This window comes from Cordyceps militaris (genome assembly GCF_000225605.1).
Source record: "Cordyceps militaris CM01 unplaced genomic scaffold CCM_S00005, whole genome shotgun sequence".
In the NCBI taxonomy this organism is placed as follows: Eukaryota; Fungi; Ascomycota; class Sordariomycetes; order Hypocreales; family Cordycipitaceae; genus Cordyceps; species Cordyceps militaris.
Genome location: NW_006271973.1, coordinates 1548622 through 1572463, shown reverse-complemented (window position 1 = coordinate 1572463; position 23842 = coordinate 1548622). Strand labels below are relative to the sequence as shown.

Below are 23842 nucleotides of genomic sequence, written 5' to 3'. Positions count from 1 at the left end.
GCCAATTCGGGGCCCCAAATTTGAAACCGGGGGCAAATCAACGGCTGGTACGAATTACGGTGCGATGACTCAGCCAATAAACTTCCACTGAGGCGCGCGCCCTACATAGCTACAACTTTCAGCAGCAACAAAAGAGTCACACCGCGGGCAGGGTCAGCCATGACAACACGCTAATGATTCAAGACATGAGGAATCTCAAGAATCAGTCTTTCGGCTCGGACATTCCATAAACGAGAGATCTAGCGGCACATCCCACTAAATCCCACTAAATCAGTAGGAAATCGTCTCACCCAGACTTGTTCAAGAGTATTGTCAGATTCACAAAACTGTGCTTCTTGGCCGATTTCTTTCCACATCACGCACTATCGTAGTCCAGCTCTGTCCATCTCTGTCCATCCCAAATAACCCTTTTTTCGCTGCAACCTGGTGCCATTTGTTGGCATCGGTATGAAAACCAAATACAATTTGTACGATCCCTGACTGCGCCGTCCTTTACCCCAGGGAAATCCAAATAAACCCAAAAAACGCAGAAAATAGACTTGACCCTCGCAAATAAAAGACACAGGAGACAACTTGGATTGCCGAAAACAAATATTACCATGCCCAACGCCGTTGGCTTAGCAAGTCGTCTCGGCGGGCCACAGGACCCGTCTGCAAGGACGACTATTCCTCTCCGACTGGGTAGAGATGGTGACCGATTTCCTTGTTCATCTTGAACATGTCCACCTTGGGCTGTCTGAACACAGCAAACATTCGTTCGTCGCAGAGGATCTGGCGCTTGTCGGACGGGTCCTGCAAGTCATTTCCCTTGATATGCTCCCAGAGTTTCTTGACGACTTGGGGCCGCGAGAGCTGTGATTGTTAGGGTCTGGCGAGACGTTAGACGATGCCGTCGACATACCTGGGTCTCTCCGCACAAGACGGAAAGGCTTTCGCTCAGATTAAACGGTTTTTGAAACCCTCCACCGGCCTTGCGCTTGGGAGGAGCCGCGTCGCTTCCATCCACCTCACTATCTTCGTCGCGGACGCGCTTGGCGCTCTTCTTCTTGGCAGGTCGCTTCTTCTTGGTGCCACCAGGCTTGTCACCACCACGCGTGGTACGCCCTCTAGCCAGGCGGTTTTCTTGGGCCTGCAGCTGAGCCGCGAGCTTGGCGTCGCCGTCCTCTGCCGACGAGGATCGCTTAGCCTTCTTCTTTGCGGGCTCAGAGCCAGCCGACACATCCGAATCGTAGCGGTCGTAGTCTCCATTCTTGGCAGAGCGCTTGCTCGGTGTCGGTGCGGGAATCGGTGAGGCTGGGGGGTCGTCGGCATCGGCGCCCGAGACGGCATCAAAACGTGTTTCTATCAACTTTTTGATCGCGTCCTTTTCCAAATGTCAGTGTGGTGGAGGGCATAGTTGCGCGCATGCGTACCTTTTGCTCGCTGAGATCCTTGCCGCCGAGTGAAGTCTCGAGACCTTGCCGAATCTTCTTGCGCGAGATGGTTTCCAGGTTGGCTGTGGCCAGGATGCCGTCGATGATGGCCGTGTACTGTCGAAGCTCGTCCGAGCTCACTAACGCATACAATCGTTAGTCTGGCATTAATCAGGCAGCATGTTGGGGAGTGGCTGGCCATGCAGCCGATATGGAGACGTACAAGGGGCGCTCATCGTGCTAGCTGCTATCGTGTGACGATAGGCAACGCGGGGAGGCGTCCGGAGGGCAATGCGAGCGGCACAGGAAGGCACGTCTGACGTTTAGCGAGTCGGCGCAGCTGATGACGACCACGATAATCGTCAATCTAGGACAACGAGCCTGCGGGTACGGGAAGAAGCGAGCGTGCTGAGGATGGAGACGGGCGTGTCGGTAGAGGCACGGGAGGGTCGAGTCAGTGCATGCCCCCGGGTCAAGGTACGCGCCAAGGTGACCGAAAAAAAAAGAGAGCCGACGAAGAAAAAAAAAAAGGGCCCAATGGCGCCTATCGTCCGAGAACCTAGATCGGCCGATCGTAGCAAGGGGCGTAGAGGTTCTGGCGAACAGAAAGAAAGCTCGCAGATCCAAATGGCATGCAGGCCTTTGTGGTGGCCCAGTGGGTTTGAAGTCGGGCGGCCCAATGTACCGTCACCTGATGGCTGGTGAACTAGAAAACAGACAGGAACCAGCGTCACACCAGCAAATTGGCGCCAAAGAAGACGGCGGGACGGCTCTCTACTTGGCGGGCCACACACACGCGCAAAGTAACGCAAGCAGAAAGGACTCAAAAGACGGTGGCAAGGATCGACGGCTCCGTAGGCTCAAGGGCCAAGTCGCAACGGAGAGCGCAGGGAGGAAGGCGATGGAGAGGAAGAAGAAAAGCGAGAATGGAAGGTGAGAAGATGTGTGAGTTGGAGCAGAGAAGCGGTAGGAAAGAGAGGCAATGGATGAAGATTCGCCCGTCGCGATTTGGCGCTGCTGTTACTGATAGAAAAAAGGTAAACGCAGAAGTGTGGATGGTGATCCGGTGACAAGGCGGAACCTGGGGCGGCCGTGCCGAGCCATTGTGGCTGGTGACGCCACAATGTGCGGTAAGCATCCGTCCTGACATTGCACACAATCAACCTCTACGTGTACAGTCGGATGCTTGTATTTATTGTATAAGACTATAAAAATCTTATCTTCGATACTTGGTTACATCAAGATGTATACTATCCGTCCTTTCACCGGCAAAGCCAGTCAGTGTACTCCTGCACCATAACCTCGTGGTGTAGCTGGTGTGACGCGCCGGTGCGGTTCTCGCAAATTTACGAGATGGTCCCCTTACCGATAACTATATCCATCAGTCTTAGAGTATTGGAATGTCTAGCACTTCCGGAAGGCTGCTCGCTACCTGGTATCTAGTAATGGCCCGTCCACCTACCAACTATAGCGAAGAACTACCAAACACTCAATGCAACACCACAAACGAATAATCAAGTCACAACAGGGAAGGGACAGGATCAATTCAAACAGAGCAATATCATCAAACGAGCGTATAAGGCGTACAAAATAAATCAGATATTCTCACAAACGCTACTACCAAAATTTCATCACGTTCCCTACATACGAGTCGCTGGCTCATAGTAATCCTTGAATCGGTCCGTCTCCTCCCACCCTACATTGTACACCACATTCCAGCACGCAAGTAGCAACGAAGGGAACTTTGTCGTCCAAAAACTCAAGTAGCCATCCGGCAGCGATCCGACGGTGTGCTGCAGGCTCTGCGACATGTCCTCGTAGTGATTGCGCTTGTTGCGCAGAGCTCGCAGTAGGTCCAGCAGGCGAGATCCCGTATACCTGCGCTGCTTGCCTAGCGAGTCGACAAAATCGCGTGGCAACGCTTTGAGGAAGTCGCCACGCGTCACCTCGGGTGCGTGCCGCTCCAGCTCCTCAAGAGCAGGCGATGGCGGGTCTCGCGGCTCCTTTTCAAAATGATCCGACACATCACACAAGAAGGACAGTCTCTTTTTCGCTGTCCAGAAAAAAGGATGCGCCATAACTTCACGCGCGGGTGGGCGCCTCTTTGGGTTCGCATCCAACATGGAGCCAACCAAATCTTTAGCCTCGGAAGCAAAATCACCTAGCGATTCGAGTAACTTCAAGCTGTATTCGCCCTTTCGAATGTTCACCTCTCGCATGTACCGATCACCACAGTCGAATGGATGACAACCGTTGGTCAAAACGTAGAAAAACACAAGTCCGAGCGAGAAAATGTCGATAGCGCGCGTCGCTCGACGACTGCCGGGCATAAGGCCATCATTCAAAAGTACCGAGCCAGAGCCGCTATGCGTGCTGGCATCGACCATAGAAATGTCGCGCGCATCGTCATCTAGAAGAAGTTCTGGCGCACGCCAGCCCGAAGTTCCGGCAGCGCGACCAGTGGTCGCTCCAAAAGACGACTGGCCCCCTTCAAGTTTCTTGCACAGACCAAAGTCGGAAACCAAGAGTCTGACCCTGCCATCGTCGTCCATGTTGATGAGAATATTTTGGGGCTTCAAGTCGCGATGGACAATGCGCAGTTTGTGCAGATGACTGATACCATTTGTGATTTGATAAAGTACGCCAGGACGATCCATCTGTCCTGCAGTGGCGAGCTCTCGGTAAGCATGGGGTCTCTCCACGACATCGGCCAAAGATGCCCCGCACCGCTCTAGGGCAATATACAGGAAGCCGTCTTGCATCTGCTGCGAATAGTATCGAATGACATTGGGGTGGTCATCGCTTTCACGGAGCAGTCTCGTCTCCTGTGACGCAATGTCGTAAAATTGGATCAACATGCGCTTCACAGCCACATCACGACCGTCAAAGCGTCCGGCAAATACTAGCGTGCCGTTGCTTCCCGTGCCGAGTTGAATCTCTGTGTTGACTTCGATATTGCCCATACGCATGATTGGGTTGGTAACAGCGCTCATGTCATTTTGGACCGTCATGACATCCGGTTGGAGGCTGGGCTTATCTCCAAGACGCTTAGCATTTTTGACAGCCTCTTCAATAGTCGAGGCATCACGTTCATCGTCACGAGACTGCGAAGTATCTCGCTGCCTTTTAGGACGGTGTTTGACTCCTCCGCGTCGGCCACGATGAGCCTTCTTCCCCTTGGCCGGGGTCTCGGGACCATCGCCATCAATCGCCTTGTTCTCTTGGCCCTCTTCTGGTCTGGGCGTCTTTTTTCCATCTGAGTCGCTTCCCTTGACCTCCTCATCGACTGGCGCAACGTTTTGAGTGGGCTTGGCTTCTGCATCCCCCTTTACCTCAACGTCGACGGCGTGGAGCTCTTTGTCGATTTCACTCTTCTTTTCATTCTTTTCCCCAGCAGCAATGTCTTGCTTATCGTCTGGGAGAGTTTCCGAAAACAAAAGCGTCTGAACCTCTTGGACCAAGCCCTTGTGAAGGCCGTTGGATCGGAGTCTATGGTAGGCGCGACGAAGATTGTTCTGGTAGATTAACAAGACAATAAAGAAGATGATGATGAGAACCGGGTTGCTGAAAAAGTCGTAAACGCTGTTCGCAGCGCTCTGAGGGAGAGACTTGACCTTTGTGAGGATAGTGGGTTCTTCTGTGATGATTGTCGCGTCGTTTCGAGGTGCAGAGTTCGCCTCGGGTGGTCCGACGACGTCTTCGGTCGACTTTTCAGGCAAACTCCGGATTTGATTGTTGTCTCCCCGAATCGAGTGGAAGAAATGGGTACCAACAAGTGCCTTGCTGATGCGAGATTGGCTCATAGTATCTGACGAAGGCATGAATTGCCACCAGTCGGGACTTGCAACCTGAGCGACAGGCGCGCTGATGATTAGAGGGTATGCTTGGCCAGACATGGCATACCAGCTGCCCGATTCGGTCTGGTTCAGAAATATGCTATTAAGACGCATTTGTTTCTCATTCTTGTCACGAGCTGGCATTGGCGGCTGAGGAAGAACGACAAGCTGCGGGTTGCTGCCGGTAACAGCATCCCACGGTCGGCAAACGTCAAACACGCTGGCGACGGGAGCAGAAAACTTGTTGGAGAAGAGAGGAGTGTTGTTGTCCTTCTGGGATTGGTCGAAAGCGTAGACTTTCCCATTGTGCTGGCTCGTAATGTATCGATTATCGAGTGAGTTGTGGTACTGCATGTAAAGATCGCTGTCGAAGGTGTTGGGGCCCCATTCGGAGTACTTCAAGGTGGCGATGGGACGGCCGTCGGAGCCTTGAATACCGACGGTGTACTCGGTTCTGCCCAAGGTGATGGTTCCGGTGGTGAGACATTCCTCATTGTCGCGGTCGTCAAAGGTGTTAGCTTGGCGACAAAAGTCGTTGGTATTGACATGAGAGCCACTAGATCCAAACCACTTGAGGACGCGACCTGTGGCGGCGTCAAGTGTGACCATGGTGGTCTTTTTGTCGCCCGTGTAGACAATCTCACCCTCGGCGTCTTCGTATGGGGCTAACTGCTCGACAAGGCTCTTCATGGTGAAGCCCGTCTTGATGAGACCAGCTTCGGGGTCGGGTCGCCAGATGAAGATGCCACCATGGGAGTTGGGCTCTACGACCCAAAGGTAGTGATCGACAGGACTGTAGTTGTCGTCGAGGATGGAGTTGTTGAGACGATAGTGCTTAGTCTCGACCATGGGAAGGTCAACTTCAAGGTGCCAGCGCTCTTTACCGGTGTTGCGGTCGCTGGCATATAAATCTCCATCGACGGTCGCCATAAGAACAAAGTCTTCGACTTCCCAATCCTCCAGGTTCCGCGCATTTTGCGGCGTTGTCAGCCCCGAGGCTGGGATGCTACGGGGTCGAAGATCGCTGGGGGGTCTTGGTGCTCGGACGGGCTGGGCCGGAGCTAAAGTTGCGAGGGCGCTCTCATCGTCAGGTAAGATGATGTTTCGTTTTTGGTTTTGTCGGCTGGAGCTTCGGGGTGTGGGCCGGGGCCTGGAGGAGGCGTCGGCGGCCTTGCTTGGCTGACTGGTTACGGCATCGATGGACGAGGCGGCCCAGCGGGCAGAATCGTCGACGGATACCCGGTCGTTGTGTAATTCGTAGTTCGCGTGCGGCGAGCCGGGGTGGACGGCGGGTTGTTGCTGCTGATGGTGAGGTTGTTGCTGCTGAGCCTCGGCGAGCTGGAGCCATGGGAGGAGAACGATGGCGATGGCGAGCAGGAGCTTATTCTGGGCGGAACGCCGCCCGTCACCCGGCAGACGGCGCCGAAGCATTGTATCGGCGGCGGCGGCAGCGGCGGCGGGATGGCGAGTGAAATGAAGAATCAGGCAAGCCTGTCAATGACATTCAGAGCACATGGGCGATGATGGTAGATTGTTGTTGAGCCAGGGCGGGTGCAGCGGATGCCGTTGTATGGAAGCATCAGCCATGCCCGGGACAACGAAGAAGATGAAGAGGAAGAAGAAAGGATGCTGGTTGACGCTGGAGAGGAATAAAGATGGCCGCTGTAAGTATTCGTAGGGTTGGATGATGAGAAGCGGAGACGGCAGAGGCGGATGGTGGGCTGACTCGATACTTTTGATGGTGTAACTGCTGGTACATAATAATAAATGGGCAGTCGCGGCAAGCGAGTTGCATGTGGGCTTCCTCCACAGGGGCTTTATGCTGGTTACTAGGTCCTACGTAATTCGCACACATGTACGGAGTACGCAGTACGCAGTACGCAGGACAGGGCTCAATAATATGAGCTGCTTTGCTCTATTTTATTGATTTTCGAACTGGTCTCTATTTCTTTCTTTTCTGTATTTTCACGGTTTTTTTATCTCTATCATTGTTCGATATGCAATGTTCGATTTGCAAGTACCTGTATCTTCAACTCGCCTACTTGGGCAGCTACGGCATACCTCTAACTAGGCGGGCCCTCAACCCCAGCCCCAACCCCCTGAACGCGAGTTCTAGTTTTTTTTTATGGTGCAATGTGCGTTGCGTGCTTTCAATGGCTTTAATATCATCATTATGTACTATTGGTAAATGTATCGAAAAAATATGCCTGCAGCTCTGGAAAACACTGCAGATGTTGAGGCTGCATTCACGTAACTACCAGGGCAGGCCCTTTTACAGTATTCTTATTATTTTTGAATTATTTCTCAACTTGCCTCCTGAGCTTCATTCCTCGTCGTCTCAATTCTCCCGTGGCCCCCCTGCATATGGAAGCAGGCTGTGCAGCCCAGCCATTGATTGCCAGCTTGCCACTCAACCAAGCCCGCCCGCCATTGGAACCAAGACACGGCCCAGACTGTTTGACAAGCACACGAAAATAATCGCCCCACCACCCAAAGTCGCTCCCTTGCACTTTCTTCTTGCTTCTGTTGACTGTAATCATGTAATAATAGTTAATGCGCTTCCAATACGTTCCATGAACCCTGCCCAACTTGTCCGGCCTGTTCAGCCCACAACAGCGCTTGAATGTCACAGCGCTTCTCACCCCTCCAAAGCACCACCACCAGCCGAAAGAGTCAGTGCCAAGTCGACTGAATAACGTAAACACGTTTCAAACATTCCATGGCATCCCATACAATCTATGCCATGCAGCGCTCAAACAGACTTTTTGCTTTCTCGTCCCATATTATTAACTCTAACACCCTTCACCTTCAGCCAGCATTGTCGGTATTACCCAGTAGAAGTCATCTGCCCCCAGTCTGCCCATGTTGACAACCTGCACAGCTGTGCTAATTACGAATACATGTCGCATCTCGTATGCACTCTCAATGTGTCAACTGTTTTTTGTCCTATATAATCACAACAAAAAAGGTGTTCCAAATCGACATTACCAAACCACGCCGTATTCAGTCTTTTTTCTACCCGTACAGCAAAGTGCATATATGCATGATAAGAATGCCCTTTAAACGACAATCTCTTCCGTCTCCTCTATAACCTCCTCCACAATCTCTTCGATAGTACGCTCGTTGTTCTCCGAATCCTCCCCGCCTTCGACCTCCCTCGTCTTGGCCGCCAGCAGCGCCGCGTGAGGGTCTTGGTCCAGGCCCAGGGCCTCTCTCTCCTCGTACATCTCCTCTTCTACGTCCGCGCGCCACGCGTGCCACTCCTCGAGCATTTGACGGCGTGACTCCACCACGGCCAAGTCGGCAGACGCACCACGGTCGGCATCCTCTTGCTCAAATACCCGGCTGTATTCGCGCAGATTCTTACGCACTTGCTTCTGCTCCTCCTTGGTGAGTAGTGTCTGTGGACGCGGCCGCCATTGGAACTGTTTGAATTTTTCCACAGGCTCTTCTCTCAGAACCTCTCCACGGAAGTCGTAAATGTGATAGCCATTTTCCATCTAAGCAATTGTTAGTACCATCAACACAGTCATGACAAAGACGAAATCGTACCGAGTGCTTCCAGGCAGATGCCCAGGTGGCCACAAATCGACCCGAGGGATCCCACTCTATGTCCGTCACTCCGTAGTGGTCACCAGTGTTCATCAGCTGCAGGTTAGCCGTCAGGTCTTTGTCGGACTCGGGCTTTTCACCCTCAAAATCGAGGTCGAGGAAGTCGAGATCTGAGCTCTGCTGGTTGCCAATCGTGGCAATGACAACGAAGCGGCCTCTGGGTGACCAGTAAATGGCGTTGCTATTCTTCTTGTCTAGCGTGCGCAGGTGCTTAAAGTTACCTGCGACTAGACCCTTGGCCTTTTCGGGGCAGAAGAAAGCGACTGCTGTCTTGGGTGCCACCGCTGTTGCGGCCACAGGCTCTGTTGTGGTGATGATGGCGAAACGATCGCCCTTAGGCTCCCAAGCAAAGTTTATGACGGTATCCTTGATGATGTCGACAACCTCCACGGGCACGCCCTTCTCCTTGACACGGAAAATCTCAAGCGTCGTGGCCTGCGACTTCTTCGACTTGGAGTGGCGGTCCACCTTGACGCACAGGTAGGCGCCCTCGGATTGCCAGTGGAGCTTAGCATCACTGACGCTGAAGAGGTTCAGACTACGCACAACCTCTTTGGAAGGAATGCTTATCAAGCTGACCTTGGCGGGGTTGCTGCCAATTTCAGGAGTCCAGAAGCAGAACAACTGCTCGTATGTCTTGACACCGTCGCGCTTAACCGTGGCCGGAGCCCAGTCAAAGTCAACAACGCTGTCAATCTTGATAGTGGTCTTGTCGAGGAGGTTCATGCGCGGGAGCTCGTACACAGAGATGGACTGGCCGGGGTTCAGACGAGCGACGTACTTGTCGTCGGCCGACCACTTGAATGCGGGCCACTGTTGCTTGGGTGGCGGCTTGCCTTCCTCGGACTTGGGCGGCTCCAGGTTAGCAAAGGAACGAATAGGCATCTCGGTCTCAATGTCCCAGATGACATAGTTCTTGCCCTCGTCGTCAGCAGAGAGGGTACCGTCGCCGCCATCCTCGGGCACCGAAATCGGGCGGTTAGACCAAGTGACAAGGTACTTTTCGGTAGGCGAGTATGCGACAAGGTTGACGAAAGGATGGGGGAAGCGGCCCTGTTTGGACCAGGAGTTACCACCCCAGATCTGGACACCGCGGGCGTGGATCGAGGTAAGGAAGTTGCCCTTGGGCGACCACTGTAGGAAGGTCTCAGTCCAGTGCTGGCGCTCAACAACACTCTCAGGTTGGTCCTTTTCATTGTTCCAGAAAACGCCGACGTTGTCACCGCGGTACATGACGAACTGGTCGCGGCCGCGGCCAGCAGGATCCTTGAGCCACCACTTGAGGTGATCACGCTTCTGAAAGGGAGGAATCTCGGGGGCAACGTATTCTTCTTTGATGCGTCCCTCGGCGCCATATCGTTCAATATCGCTAATCTTGTTGATTCGCAGCGTGTGCTTCTTATCGAGGGGAACCATGTCGAGGGAGCGGACGGCAGCAGCAGCCTCGCTGGCGGACGAGTACTCGACGAAAGCGAATCTGTACACCGTTAGCGGACACACAGGTCAGGCAGAGGCAAAGACTACGAACCCTAGGGACTTTTCATTGTCACCCATAGGCATATAAATGGAATCCTCGCGGACCCTTCCAACAGTATTTAGTTTCTTGATCAGAAACTTTACAAGCTTGGGCTTTTGCTCTTCATTAACGATGGGAAGACCGTCAATCACAACAAATGTGTCGTAGCCCTTATCAAGCTGAACGTCGAAGCGTTCACGGAGATCGGAGAAGTCGATGTCATCCTCGTTGAACTCGTCGTCGTCGAGATCGGCCTCGCGCAAATGATCAAAGGAGGGCGCCATGATGTCGCGGTGGTGTTGCAAGCGAGGGGTCTCTCGAGATGCCCCGCTTTTGTCGCTTTTGTAGGAGATTTACAGAGCAAGAAGCTGTAAATGGGCGAGATGTCACGGTAGGGTATATGTAGCCGGTAGCTGCACGCGGGAAAAAAGTGTCGACTGTGCCGATGAGATGCTCGTGCAGCGCGAATATGGTGGGTGGCCGAGTCGGGAGGAGGGATGCTTTTTTTTTGGTGATGCCCAGGCCCGCATATTTGCTGGTTATTGACTTCTTTCCACAAAGAAAGTGTGCGGTGTGGGGCGGAGAAGTGATCTTCCTTTGCCGGGCAATTTGGCCCATCGAGGGGCAAGTCACGTGCAGGCGAATTGTTGGCGGGGTGGTGCCTGTAAGACGCTGCTGGAAGCTCCAGAAAAAAAGGCTGCCTTCGATGAGCTTCGAGGGCGGAGAGCACTGGTTCCAGCTTCAGTTATTGCACACGATAGGCTCTTTCCAGCAACAAAGCCTAAAATGGTATGATACTACTTGGACGCAAGCGCTTGTGTTCTCTAATTCACTAATGTTTTGCTTTTTAGTCGTTTGCACCTACACAAATCTTTGCGGACGGGACCACCGAGGAAAAGGGTGAGAATGCGCGTCTCGCTGCCTTTGTCGGAGCCATTGCTGTTGGCGACCTGGTGAAAAGCACACTCGGTCCCAAGGGCATGGATAAGATTCTGCAGTCAGCGTAAGTCTTTGCTGCAAATGAAGCGCACAGAGGCTACTTCAGCTCTCGTTGATACATGTCTAATACACCGACAGATCCACTGGCGAAATCATGGTCACCAACGATGGCGCTACCATTCTCAAATCGATTGCCCTCGACAATGCAGCCGCCAAAGTCCTGGTCAACATTTCAAAAGTGCAAGACGACGAAGTCGGGGACGGCACAACGTCGGTTGCCGTCCTCGCCGCCGAGCTGCTTCGCGAGGCTGAGAAGCTCGTCGACAAGAAGATTCACCCCCAGACTATCATCGAAGGATACAGAATAGCTAGCCAAGCCGCGCTCAAAGCTCTCGAAGCCTCTGCTGTTGACCATAGCAAGAACCCCGACGCTTTCCGCAAAGACCTCGTCTGCATTGCCCGCACGACCCTGAGCTCCAAGGTCCTCGCCCAAGACCGCGAACACTTTGCCGAGCTTGCAACCGACGCCGTTCTCCGACTGAAGAAGTCTTCTGACCTTAGCCATATCCAGATCATCAAGAAGGCCGGTGGCAAGCTGAGCGACTCGTACCTCGACGAAGGGTTCATCCTGGACAAGAAGATTGGCGTCAACCAGCCCAAGCGCCTGGAAAAGGCCAAGATTCTGGTAGCCAACACTTCTATGGATACCGACAAGATCAAGATCTTCGGTGCCCGCGTCAAGGTCGGCTCGACTTCCAAGCTTGCCGAGCTTGAGAAGGCGGAGAAGGATAAGATGAAGGCCAAGGTGGAGAAGATCAAGGCCCACGGCATCAACTGCTTCATTAACAGACAACTGATTTACAACTGGCCAGAGCAGCTCTTCACGGATGCTGGCATCATGTCGATTGAGCATGCCGATTTTGATGGCATCGAGCGCCTGGCCCTCGTCACTGGTGGCGAGATTGCCTCTACCTTTGACCACCCTGACCAGGTCAAGCTGGGACAGTGCGACCTCATCGAAGAGGTCATCATTGGCGAGGATACCCTGATCAAGTTCTCTGGCGTGTCCTCTGGTGAAGCTTGCACTATTGTTCTTCGTGGTGCTACCGAACAGCTTCTTGACGAGGCCGAGCGAAGCTTGCACGATGCCCTGGCGGTTCTGTCGCAGACTGTCCGGGAACCACGCACCACTCTTGGAGGTGGTTGCGCCGAGATGCTAATGGCCAAGGCTGTGGAGGGCGCTTCAACAAGAGTCGAAGGCAAGCGCCAGATGGCTGTTAACAGCTTCGCCATTGCGTTGATGCAGCTCCCTACTATTCTGGCCGACAATGCCGGTTTGGACTCTAGCGACCTGGTGGCACGTCTGCGCAACACAGTGTACAAGGGCATGTCTACGTATGGTCTCGACCTGACGACGCCGGGCGGTGGACTTGCCGATATGCGGGACCTGGGTGTTATCGAGAGCTATAAGCTAAAGAGGGCTGTTGTGTCGTCCGCCAGCGAGGCTGCGGAGGTGAGCTTCCCCAAAGCTTTGACAAACTAGGGAATGATATGCTAACAAGATCTAGCTTCTACTACGTGTTGACGATATCATCAGAGCCGCTCCACGACGCCGCGAGCAGATGTAAAAAGGACTAACGGATATAAACAAAAGTCAAAAGAAATGGTATATTGTTGAGTAGCGGACATGAATCTGTAATGATACCATAGATAGCGTGGACAGTGAATGACGTGCATACCCCTTAACCACGTGCAGAAGTGAAGACCGGGTGAATGGCGGACCGTGTTGGCACATGCTGCACGGCAGGCAATAGCGTTTGCAGTCTTCTTCATGAGCGTGATCAGCTCATCTCGGAAACGAAGTCAATCCTTTATTCTCCCAACTGCAATGATGGATGTTATTGAGATTAGTTCCGATTCCGAGTCAGACTGCGTAGGCCAGCCGTCGCCGCCGCCGACCAAGCAGCAGCAGCGTAGGCCATGTAGGGAGCGGATAAATAACGCGCGTGACAAGACACCTGGCAAGTAATATTTTGGTCTGCGGGGTTTGATATATAGCTGACCTTGACAACAGACCAGGATCGATCGCCACAAGTGAAGCAAAAGTTGGCAGCAGCGCAGGCTCGAGGTACGATGCCGACTTGCGATTTACGAGAGAAGAATTTCAAGACTAATGAAGTTCAACTAGCGCTGCAAGTTGCCGAGCAAAAAAGACGACATGAAGAAAAGCAGTATGTGCGAAGGCAACGACAACAAGCTGAGAATGAAGCCACAACCGCCACTCCTCCCACTGCGCAGAAACCGTTGGGATGGCAACCGTTTGCGGACGAGGCTTCGATCAATGATTTGTTCGACGCGCCAGATCTTCCCTTCCCGATGGCGATGGTGCGTGATCATACTGAGGCCGCATCAGCACCGCTTATGAGCGCCGAAGAACAGCCACAAACGGAGACTGCCATTTCGACCACGGCGGCGGGTGTTCCCTCGAAATATGAACGTCTCGCTGTGCCGCTCTCCGCCTGCGCAAACAAGCAGCTGCAAACGCAAACTACTGTTCCCGGTATCGCAGGGTCACATCCCTCCGAGGAAAGAAAAGTGGCTGCATCATCCCATGTACATGTCGACGAGCAACTATACTCATGGCCTACGACCCCCATCACCACAGATTTGTTCCCATCAGTCGAACTGTGTCGAACCATGTCAGACGAAACGCTAGCCCCCGCAGGATCCGATCCGGAGCAATGCCCCGAACCGCCCAGCGCTGCCGTTTCAGATCCGTCTAGGGAGAATATCTACCGGCAGAGTTCACCACGGCGATCCCCACGGGCACATGATACGAGACGGGAGATGGCTGCGCCCCCTGCGCTGGTGATGCGCGCGGCGATGCTGCACTGGCGAGCGCTGTGGCGCCGCCCGCGCCAACTGTACCGTTACTTGCTGGGCAGGCCGCTATTTCGACGCGCTTCTAGGCAGGTGGAGGACGCGGTCATCCAGTAAGTATGGATGGATGCAAGAGTAGCTGCAGTCACCGTTGATACATTGACGATCTGGGGACTACCGTGCAAGGAGGCGATTTCCGGAACGAAGGAACAGTGGAGGAAGACAAGTACAAGTGGAGGTGGGGGTTATATTTGATAAGGAATTTTGCTTTTGCTTGAGATTGATTTCAGAGGCCGACGACTCACGAAGAGGATGGAGGAGAAACGGGCGGGCGGATTACTCGACTCCCTTGCGCTAGGCCAGAATGACGTGGGCCGAGATGGATGAGATGCGGACAAGCAACTATGTGTTTCCCTTTCGCTTTTCCCTCCTTTATGTTATTGTTTAATAAATCGGGCAATGCAAAAGGTCGGTCATTTTGATGTTGGCGGGCGGGAGCTGACAAGACAATCGCTTGCATGAATAATGCAACAGACACACGTCAGCTTAACACTTTATCAAAAGAGACAAATGAGCAAGAGAGCTTGATTAAATAAGAGAACAAATATGGGAAGAAATAAGATGATGATGACTATGCAGATGATGTGAATAAAAGAAGGGGTATTGTCACCTCGCTACCTATGTTGCTATGCAAGGGACGGGCAGGACCACGGGATAAAAATTAAAAACTGACACAGAGGTACCAAGGCACAAAAAGAATATGATGATCGTTACGTCAACTCCTTCTGCTGATTACTGTCCAAGAGTCAGCTTGCTGATGGTGACATTGCCAGTTAACAAACTATCCTAGCCACCGAATGAATGTTCAGGTTAGTTGGTGTAACATGGGCGATCTGTCCTTTGTTCGCAGCCAACGGTGCCTACAAACGCAGTCGTCTACTGCTCAACCGCATACCACTATCCCCTATTCAACCCGAAGCATGTCCGTGCAAACAAAGGTCCTGATCCAAATGTCCGGCGCCCCGGGCTCCGGAAAGAGCACCATGGCGCGGCTGCTGCGGCCCTGCCTCGCAAGCGCCGGCGCCGTCGTCGTCGATCACGACGTGCTGCGGTCCGCCTTTCTCGCATCCGGCCTCGACTTTGCGGCGGCCGCGCGGCACGCCTACGAGCTGCAGTGGACGCTCGCCGAGGACCTGATGCGGCAGGGGCTCAGCGTCATCGTCGACAGCACCTGCAACTTCCCCGAGACCCTCGCGTGCGGCGCCGCGCTGGGCCGCGCGCCACGGCCACGACTACTGGTACGTCGAGTGCCGCGTGCGCGACATCGATGTGCTGGACAGGCGCCTGCGTGCGCGGCCGGCGTCGATGCTGAGCCAGCGCACCGCGGTTGACGGACCGCCGCCGGGCGCCGCGGACGCGGGCGAGGAGGGCCGCGCGCGCTTTGCGAGGTGGATGGAGCACCCGTGCCGGCCGGCGACGACGGACAGTGTGATTGTGGTGGACGCCACGAGGGAGCCAGAGATGCTGCGCGATGAGATTCTGAACCGGATTATTGCAAGCAGCGGATAGGTCCCCGAGGCTGATTCAACATCGTAGCCACCTTGGCCGCATCGTGTTGCAGAGAATCACAAATGCACCCTGTGGAAAGTGGCAGCCGGCCCGTCCTGGCTACGAGAAGGGTGAATAGGGTTTATGCCAGCACTGCAAGCTTTCAACTTGCTCTCACAGATGGCGCGCCATCATGGAAGCAAGCAGTGGCGGATCAAAATTAGATGGCAAGAGATGAGTGTAGGGGGCGGACAATTCTAGACCGGAATCCGCGCACCCACAACTATTCAGTGCGGAAAATATTTGCTCTGCATGTGCATTGTGAGGGAGAAATGATGAGAGGGGGGATGGAGTTGCGAATGATAGTTACTTTGCGTGTGGCTGGCGGCCAACGGACATCTGCCTTGATTGGGAAATTGAACAAGCAGTCGGCATACCCGGGAGCTCTCCGTCGTCGACAATGAAATTTAGTAGGGCGCTGTGCAGCACGAATACTCCGTACAATGCGATCTTGGAAGTACTTGAGGTACTCACTATGTTCAGAGGACTCAGTTATCTTCATCATCGTCGTCCCCTGGCAGCTGCGGCACCAGCGGCTCAACGAGCGCGGCTGGAGCCGCATCCCACATTCCGGGCAGTCACGGATGGTGATGTTGGCTTCTTTTCCCCACACGTCTTGCGACCGCATAATTTCTTGCATCTCGTTCACTGACCCTGTAGGTGTGTGCTAGTTATCATGGTGTAGGAAATGGCGGCGCGGAACGAAGCTTGTGTGATGCTGTGTGCTTGTCGTCTACTGAGAGATGAGTAGGTGTGACTACATGTCTTTTGTCTATCAAAGTCATCTTCACAAACTCAAAAAAGGCAGGTTCTTGACCGTCAGTTGTGACAGTGCTGCTTGTCTCGGAAATGTTGATTCCTGAGCTGCCAGTGCTTCGGTCTGGACTTTATTAATTTACTGAGCTGCAACCCTCTTTTGTTGACAATTCTTGGTAACTAGATATGTAATAATAATAGGCGGATAGATAACCAGACGGCATTATCGGCTTGCTACATGATTCGATAGGATGAACAGGCTGCGGCGGTGGCTTGCATTGGCGGCGCGCCACCCCGTCTGTCCTGGCTGGCTTGGGAGTGCCGCCCTTGGAAAAGGAGAATTTTTCTTCTTAAACTATGTTCATCCTGCCAGGACGATAATTAGGCATGGAGTAATAGTTAGTTCGGGGAAAGCCAGGGCCAATGGCACGACACGACACGACGGGTATGGGCCATGGTGCCGTGAGGCTAACGTCAGATGGGGGTGGCCAAGTTAGTGTTGAATCTTGGTTGCAGAGACACGGCCACGAGCACATATTCTTGGATTTTACAGACATGGCGTTGCAGGCTCTGAGACACCGGAAACGGTTTGGTAAAGGTTGCAATTGGGAGCATGCACGTTGCCAAGGTTGGGGGCACTAACTAACAGAGTCACAGTCTCGTTGGAGCGCCGGCCAAAATAAACTGGAGCGCTAATTATATTTAGAGGACCAAGGAGGGAGCCAGGGCTTGCTTATTGGTTGTTACGGTTGTTACCGGTTAACAGGTTAACAGCGGCTGACCCGGTTGCATCGGAGGTGCCTGCAGCAGGTAATCGAGCGAAGCGAAGCCAAAAGATAACAATTTTTGAGTCTATGTAGTTACTCCGTGAGTCGGCAACACGGCCGAAAGATAAATAAACAAATACAAACAATGGACCAGCAGGTCCATTGTTGTGTCGAGACAATTCAACTGGCATGTTGTGCTATTTTGATTCAGTGTGATGCGATGGGTGATTGTCATGTGCACCACTGTCACTGGCCAGTGGTTCCAGCGGGCTCCAGCGAGGCGCGTGCTGAGACTCCACCAGCAATCGTACCAGCAGAGGTGGTACCTGAGTCTGCCTCGAACAACCCTGCTGCCAGTTAGGTTCCCGGTACCAAGGTATTCTCTTTTTNTTTTTTTTTTTGGGCCTCGCTACGGAGTACTCGATTTATGACTGGTACGTGCTTGGATGCCCCACGGAGCACGGTACTGCATTTCTACTAAGATACAGCAACTAGAACAGCCGGACACGCACGCACAGGTGCCAGCTCAGCAGGGCTTTCGACAGCGCTTACAGGGGCAGATGCAGTGTTCCATCGCCCTGCAAGGCCACTTCCACCCCTGTCTCTGGGCCTTGCTCTGTGGCCTGGTCACCGACCTACCATATCAGGTACCTTTTATAAGCTCTCACATGGGCAAGATACATGGAGCCTGAGTGAGCCGACTCCTACGCTAACAAATAGCATACTCGCTACCGTCATCGACGAGTCTCGCCGCCCTGTCTCCCCTGGCCCGTCACTGTTCATCCTCTTTGGCTTCACATATCGTTCTTTTTCCCTTCACTCATTCTCTTACTTCCCCCCCGTCTCAATTCTAACTAATCCACATTACTTGTTGCATCTTGTCTACTCGCCGCATTTTTTTCCCTTCTACTTCACTCTCTCGCCTACACACCGCCGTTGTCACTCGCTCAAGCCCGGTTGCCCCTTGTCCGGCAATCGACCCCTCGCACGCTGCTGTCCGCCCTCACGCACGCCACACCTGCGCACAAGTCCAACGTCTTTTCATCGATCCTGTACAAACCTCGCCCGTCTATACTTTTCCGACTCTTCACCTCAATTCATCGCATCTAATACATCCGCCAACCTGCAATGTGGCCATGAGCTCCACCTACGCCGTCGCTACCATGCTCCAAAGTCCTGACTCTCCCCCAGGCATGACGACCTCCAAAAGCTCAAAGTCGTCGTCCTTTCACTCCCTCACCAGCGACGACGGCAGTGTCCTTGCCGACATTGGCCACTTTGAGGACATTGGGCTCGACGACGAGCACAGCACCACCCCCAAGGCCTCGGCCCAAATCCTCACCCGCCGCATCACATCGCCCACGACCAACGGTGCCGCTCCGGCCGCTGTTGGACGCACCCTCGCCGCCGGCAACGCTAAAAGAGCGCCGGCCCCGAGACGCTCCTTTCCTAATCTTCGAAATAATGTATATTCCGCCAACCCGCGCAGCACTAGCACTGCTGCCCTGACCGACCCCCGCCCTATTACCTTGAAAAAAGGGCATTCCACCACCTCGCTACCCGTCCATCGCCAGCGCAGCATCAGCCCGGCTCTCCCTAGTCCGTCCCGCGACGGCTCCTTCTATCCTCCTCGCCCGCGTCGAGGCAGCTGGCAAGCCAATAACGACCGCAAGTCCATATCCGATCTCGAGCAAGAATGTGACGAGGACGAGGACGATGACATCCCCGACGGTCTTGTCCTCGACAATGTTCCCCTATCCCCTCGCCCGCAGCATGAGCGTCCGCCCAGCCGAATAACATCCACAAGCACCTCTCCCGAGAGAACCACAAAGGAGCGAGTTCGCAGTGTCGGCAATGGCACGCCTGCCGTGGCCCAAGCCCAGGGATCGCTCCGATCGCCCACCTGGAAATCCGACGCAGAGAAGCGCCCAACGAGCCCAATGAAGACACGCGCCTACAGCTGGAACCTGGCTCACGCCGAACTCAATGCCGAAGCCCGTGCTCTTACCGAGAAACTAGAGGAGCATGCTGACGAGGTTGAGGTGGTACATTCGCGCCGTCCCTCTGCTGCCCGTCCCAACACCTGGGCTTCCTCTCAGACGCTGGATTATGCGTACGACCGCAAAGAGCGCGGCAAGTCCTCCACCCCCGAGCTACCGCCCCTGCGTCGAACAGACAACATGGTCGACCCTCTGCCCATTTCCAAGGAAAAAAAAGCTGTTCTCAGCAGAACGCGCCCGTCGTGGCTCCCTCCCAAGGACCCCGCCGAGGAGCGTCGCCATGTCAAGCAGTACCAGAGGATGATGGCAGCCAGCGTCAAGGCTGACGAGCGTCGCGAAGCAGCCCGAAGAGCCCGGACCACGCACCGTGACAACAACGCAGAGACTCTGATGCATCTGTGGGAAGATGACATCATCCCACGCTGGAACGACGCCATTCGCGAACGCCGCACCCGCGACATGTGGTGGCGCGGAATTGCCCCTCGCAGCCGTGGCGCTGTCTGGTCCAAGGCCATTGGCAACGAGCTTGGATTGTCTGCCGCCTCTTTCCGGGCCGCTCTGGGCCGAGCCCAGGGCGTGGAACAGCGCATCAAAGAGGGCGAGGCGGAAGAGGGCGACGAAGAAAAGGCTACCTGGTTCCAAGATATCCGCCACGCCGCTACCAACAATACCTGGACCGAGCTGCGCATCTTCCAAGAAGGAGGTCCTCTTCATACAGCCCTTGTCGACGTGTTGTCTGCGTACGCCATGTACCGCGTCGACATCGGCTATGTTCCTGGATGCAATGTACGTTGACCCAAACACGAGTCGTTTAACCCCCTGGTTTTACCATGCTGACATCACGTGCAGACTATTGCGGCACTTTTGCTACTCAATCTTCCCGATCCCGAGACTGCCTTTGTCGCCCTCGCCAATATTTTGAACCGATCTTTGCCGCTGTCCTTTCAAACATCCGACGCTACGGCGCAGGTGTCTGCTTACAACCTCGTTCTTCGCACCCTCAGCCACAAGTCGACGACGCTCCACGACCACTTGACCACCGGTGTGCCCGACCTTGTCCCGGAGGTGTACCTGTGCAATGTCTTCTCCAGCATCTTTACTAGCTTGCTCACCATTGACGAAGCCGCTCGCCTGTGGGACGTGTACGTCTTTGAGGGCGATGCGCTGCTGGTCCGCGCTGCTGTCGCCGTGCTGATGGAGCGCGAGATGGACCTGCTTGGTAGCAAGACGCCTGACGAGATTTGGGCCGTCATGGCCAAGGCATCCACCAACAGCACCGTACCTCGTGCGGTTGGCAAGATTGGCGTTGAGGACAGGTTTATTCAAACGGTCCGTGACGCCGGCAAGGCGTGATGCCAAGGCCCAAGATATACATGAAAATATGTCACAAAAGCGGAAATATAGAAGGGAAATTTTGGGAATCGAGTTTTGGATTCAACGGCGTTTTTGGGCGGGATTCGAATCTGACTTGCCTCGAAAGTCAAACGATGGAGTACGAAACCATCAACAAAAGCACATATCGTCTCACATCACACACACACACAGCATGGAAACACAATGGGCGAGTTTCCTCAGTGAGCTCGCAGGGATACTGGTATATCGGAAACACACAAACTTAATCTTCTAGTACAACTAATTGGTTGGCCATATTTTTTCGCTTCTTTATTGGTCGGATTCTATGCAACTATTTCTCCTTCACCTGGGGACTGGAGGATATTTGATCTTGGGGAGATGGAAATTTATTAGTCGCCGCGAGCGATGACTTGTATAGTAACAGGTATATATATAAACATGATAGGTGGATCTGATTGCCAAGCCTCTGGGCTGGACCAGACTACATTGATATTTTGCTTTGCTTGCTGGTGATGGTGTAGTGCTTGTTGTTCGCGAGGTCAGAGTGAGATTTGACTGACTGACTGATTGACTGATTGATTGACTGACTGATTGACTGACTAGATAAGTGGTGGCTGGTTGATACATATGTATGTATTTGCGCTGGGGCGAACAGGCATCAGCTATGCGCTCCAAATGGCATGGCCGTTCTACAGATAAGAAATTCTAGTCCGGGATGAGACCGAATGAAATCTCTGCCATGACTCGTGAAACTGTAGCCCGAGTCCTGGCAAGTACGAACCCTGTTGGGCTTGAAGCCATCCCGGTTGCTGGGCAGGGTATCTTGAAGAATTCCGACCACGAGTCCCCCGCCAGCCACAGCCATTATATTCAGCTCCTTTTTGACAAAAGGCGGCCATGGGGCCACGACAAAATCAATGCCGAGACAAAGATGACGATGAAGTATGTCCGTATATACTGGCGGTCTGGATCTCGGGCCTCTCCAGGCGGCTTATTGGCACCGACAAGCAACAAGGTTAGCCGGAACGTACTTGCCAGGCCATGTATACCATTCCAGCTATCGCGATTCATCTTGTTGTCTTTCACATTTCCCCTTGCGGGTACAAACTTTTTGTCCGGCCTCGTGCTGCCGTTGGGTAGAACATGCTCAGCGCCACCATCAGCTACAGAATCAGTTGAATAGATACAAGACACTATTTGAGACATGTACCCGGCTTCCAGACTGAACGCCTCGTACTTGTAGCTCTTCTTTACTTTTTTTTTTTCTTGCACTCGGGTTTCGCCGCCTCCGTGTGATTCGTCACGTGGCTGTGACGGGAGCTGCAGCCTGCGGGCGCTCGAAGAATGTTTGTGTGACGTGACGGGAGCAAATTGTCGGATCGAAAAACTTTCCCTCCTGCAAGAACAGGGTTACTATACGCGGCGAGGGTTGACGACAAGAAAAAAAAAATACTATACGCTTTTGCCAAGTTGGACTTGTGACACAACAGGCGTGTAAGGCGACGACAACACGCAGTTCTTGTTAGCCCGACTTACACGCCGAAAAAAAGAAAAAGGAAAACTTTGAAAAACTTTTTTAAAAAAAAAGAAAAAAGAAAACCCGCGCTACCCGCCCGCCCCCTCGAAAATGTCACCCGCCGGTTACACACACGGTGACACGCCGCAAAAGGCCATGGTCCGAGGCGCGCTGTCGTACCTGCGGGCCACGGGCCTCGTCGTCAACAAGACGGCCATCTTTCGCCACTTTGGCCTGTCGCGGGCCCAGGGCTACTCGGCCATTACGGCGCAGACGACGCGCGCCGAGGAGCCCGACTGGGTCGAGTCGCGCGGCCGCCCGGCCAAGATCTCCAAGCCGGTGCTCAAGTTTCTCGAGTACCTGCTGTGGAGCGACGTCGGCTGCGCGACCTTTGACGAGGCCACGACGACGACCATGCTGGCGGCCCGGGCGTGGAGCGAGGAGTCGCAGGACAGCGGGCACGCCACGACGGAGGACGTGGGGGGGGCCGGCGGCGGCGAGGACGTTGAGACAGCGGCGACGGCCCCGGTGGGTGTTGTCGCCGCCGCCGCCAAGGTGGAAGGCCCGACGTGGGAGAGCATGATGCGGCAGGGCAGGGCGTTTGGGCTGCAGGCCACGTTCAACGCGCGCACGATGCGGCGCGCCATGGGAACGCTGCTCTACCGCCGCTGCCTGCGCTGCGAGGGCACGTGGGTGAATGCGCGACACCGCGCCGCGCGCGTCGAGTACGCCCGCACCAGGCGCAAGGCGCTGCCCGACGCCGAGGACTGGAAGCGCGTGCGCTTCAGCGGCGAGCTGCACTTTGCGTTTGGCGTCGACGGCCGGGTGCGCCTGCTGCCGCGCCCGGGCGAAAAGTACGCCTGCCCGCCGTGCCAGACGGCCGCCGACGAGCAGCAGCAGCCGCCGCCGCCGCCGCCGCTCGGCTGGGACCGCGACATTCGCCGCGTGCACGCCTGGGCGGCGATTGGCTACGGGTACCGCAGCGAGCTCGTCTTCTACGACGAGCAGACGGGGCCCAAGTCGCTGGGCATCATGACGCCGGCGGCGTACCGGAGCGTTGTCCTCGAGCAGCACGTGCAGGGTTGGGGCGGGGAGGATGTCAGCGGCGGCGTCATATGGGAGGAGGAGCACAACCCGCACGCGGCGGGCGGCAACGCCATCGACAAGGTCGCCGAGGCGTGGAAGGACGCGCGCGGCCTGCGCCGCCACCGGGGCTGCGCCGACGCCCCCGACCTCTGCCCGCTCGACGTCGTCTTCCCCCCCGGCAAGCAGTGGACCATGGAGCCGCCGCTGCAGGACTGGGAGCCGGCCACGCTGCAGCGCGCCGCGCGTCAGGCCTGGGCCGCCGTCGACCAGGAGCGCGTCAACCTCTGGGTGGAGCTGATGCCGCAACGCCTGGACAAGGTCATGAAGGAAGGGGGAGCCATGGTGCCGTGGTAGTTGCGGTTTTGGGTGTTTTTTTTTGCTTGGTTTCCTTTCACTGGATATAGAATTAGAAATGGACGTGATGATTTTGCATTACAAGCAGCCCAGCATAGAATTGGAATGATGATTTTGCATCAAAAGACTAGAAAAAACAAGAAAAAACACTGCAGATGGAGATTTGGAGGTTGTTATGTTGGTTGTTGGTGGTGGTCTAAGCCGGGT

The 23842-nt window shown here is 54.5% G+C and overlaps 7 protein-coding genes across 7 annotated transcripts; 4 read left to right on the top strand and 3 right to left on the bottom strand.

Annotated features, from left to right (window-relative positions):
• Nucleotides 1–663: 663 nt before the first annotated feature.
• CCM_06836 (SWIB/MDM2 domain protein) lies at nucleotides 664–1648 on the bottom strand (the record flags this gene model as incomplete). The annotated part of the gene is made up of 4 exons (XM_006671974.1): nucleotides 664–852; nucleotides 902–1363; nucleotides 1413–1552; nucleotides 1636–1648. The coding sequence occupies 4 exons, from the start codon at nucleotides 1646–1648 to the stop codon at nucleotides 664–666; spliced, it is 804 nt and encodes a 267-aa protein (XP_006672037.1).
• A 1404-nt stretch (nucleotides 1649–3052) lies between these two features.
• On the bottom strand, nucleotides 3053–7103 carry CCM_06835 (serine/threonine-protein kinase; the record flags this gene model as incomplete). Its single annotated transcript, XM_006671973.1, has 2 exons — nucleotides 3053–6739; nucleotides 7089–7103. 2 exons carry the CDS (start codon nucleotides 7101–7103, stop codon nucleotides 3053–3055), a joined length of 3702 nt encoding a protein of 1233 aa, XP_006672036.1.
• A 1204-nt stretch (nucleotides 7104–8307) lies between these two features.
• Nucleotides 8308–10660, bottom strand: CCM_06834 (eukaryotic translation initiation factor 3; the record flags this gene model as incomplete). The annotated part of the gene is made up of 3 exons (XM_006671972.1): nucleotides 8308–8748; nucleotides 8801–10337; nucleotides 10389–10660. 3 exons carry the CDS (start codon nucleotides 10658–10660, stop codon nucleotides 8308–8310), a joined length of 2250 nt encoding a protein of 749 aa, XP_006672035.1.
• Nucleotides 10661–11162: 502 nt separating this feature from the next.
• On the top strand, nucleotides 11163–12858 carry CCM_06833 (T-complex protein 1, beta subunit; the record flags this gene model as incomplete). The annotated part of the gene is made up of 3 exons (XM_006671971.1): nucleotides 11163–11165; nucleotides 11228–11379; nucleotides 11454–12858. The coding sequence occupies 3 exons, from the start codon at nucleotides 11163–11165 to the stop codon at nucleotides 12856–12858; spliced, it is 1560 nt and encodes a 519-aa protein (XP_006672034.1).
• Nucleotides 12859–15079: 2221 nt separating this feature from the next.
• CCM_06832 (ATP-binding protein (P-loop)) lies at nucleotides 15080–15764 on the top strand (the record flags this gene model as incomplete). The annotated part of the gene is made up of 2 exons (XM_006671970.1): nucleotides 15080–15493; nucleotides 15573–15764. 2 exons carry the CDS (start codon nucleotides 15080–15082, stop codon nucleotides 15762–15764), a joined length of 606 nt encoding a protein of 201 aa, XP_006672033.1.
• A 1795-nt stretch (nucleotides 15765–17559) lies between these two features.
• Nucleotides 17560–20679, top strand: CCM_06831 (TBC domain protein, putative; the record flags this gene model as incomplete). Its single annotated transcript, XM_006671969.1, has 4 exons — nucleotides 17560–17682; nucleotides 17881–17998; nucleotides 18518–20112; nucleotides 20176–20679. The coding sequence occupies 4 exons, from the start codon at nucleotides 17560–17562 to the stop codon at nucleotides 20677–20679; spliced, it is 2340 nt and encodes a 779-aa protein (XP_006672032.1).
• A 1627-nt stretch (nucleotides 20680–22306) lies between these two features.
• CCM_06830 (HMG box protein) lies at nucleotides 22307–23635 on the top strand (the record flags this gene model as incomplete). Its single annotated transcript, XM_006671968.1, has 1 exon — nucleotides 22307–23635. One exon carries the CDS (start codon nucleotides 22307–22309, stop codon nucleotides 23633–23635), a length of 1329 nt encoding a protein of 442 aa, XP_006672031.1.
• Nucleotides 23636–23842: the final 207 nt, after the last annotated feature.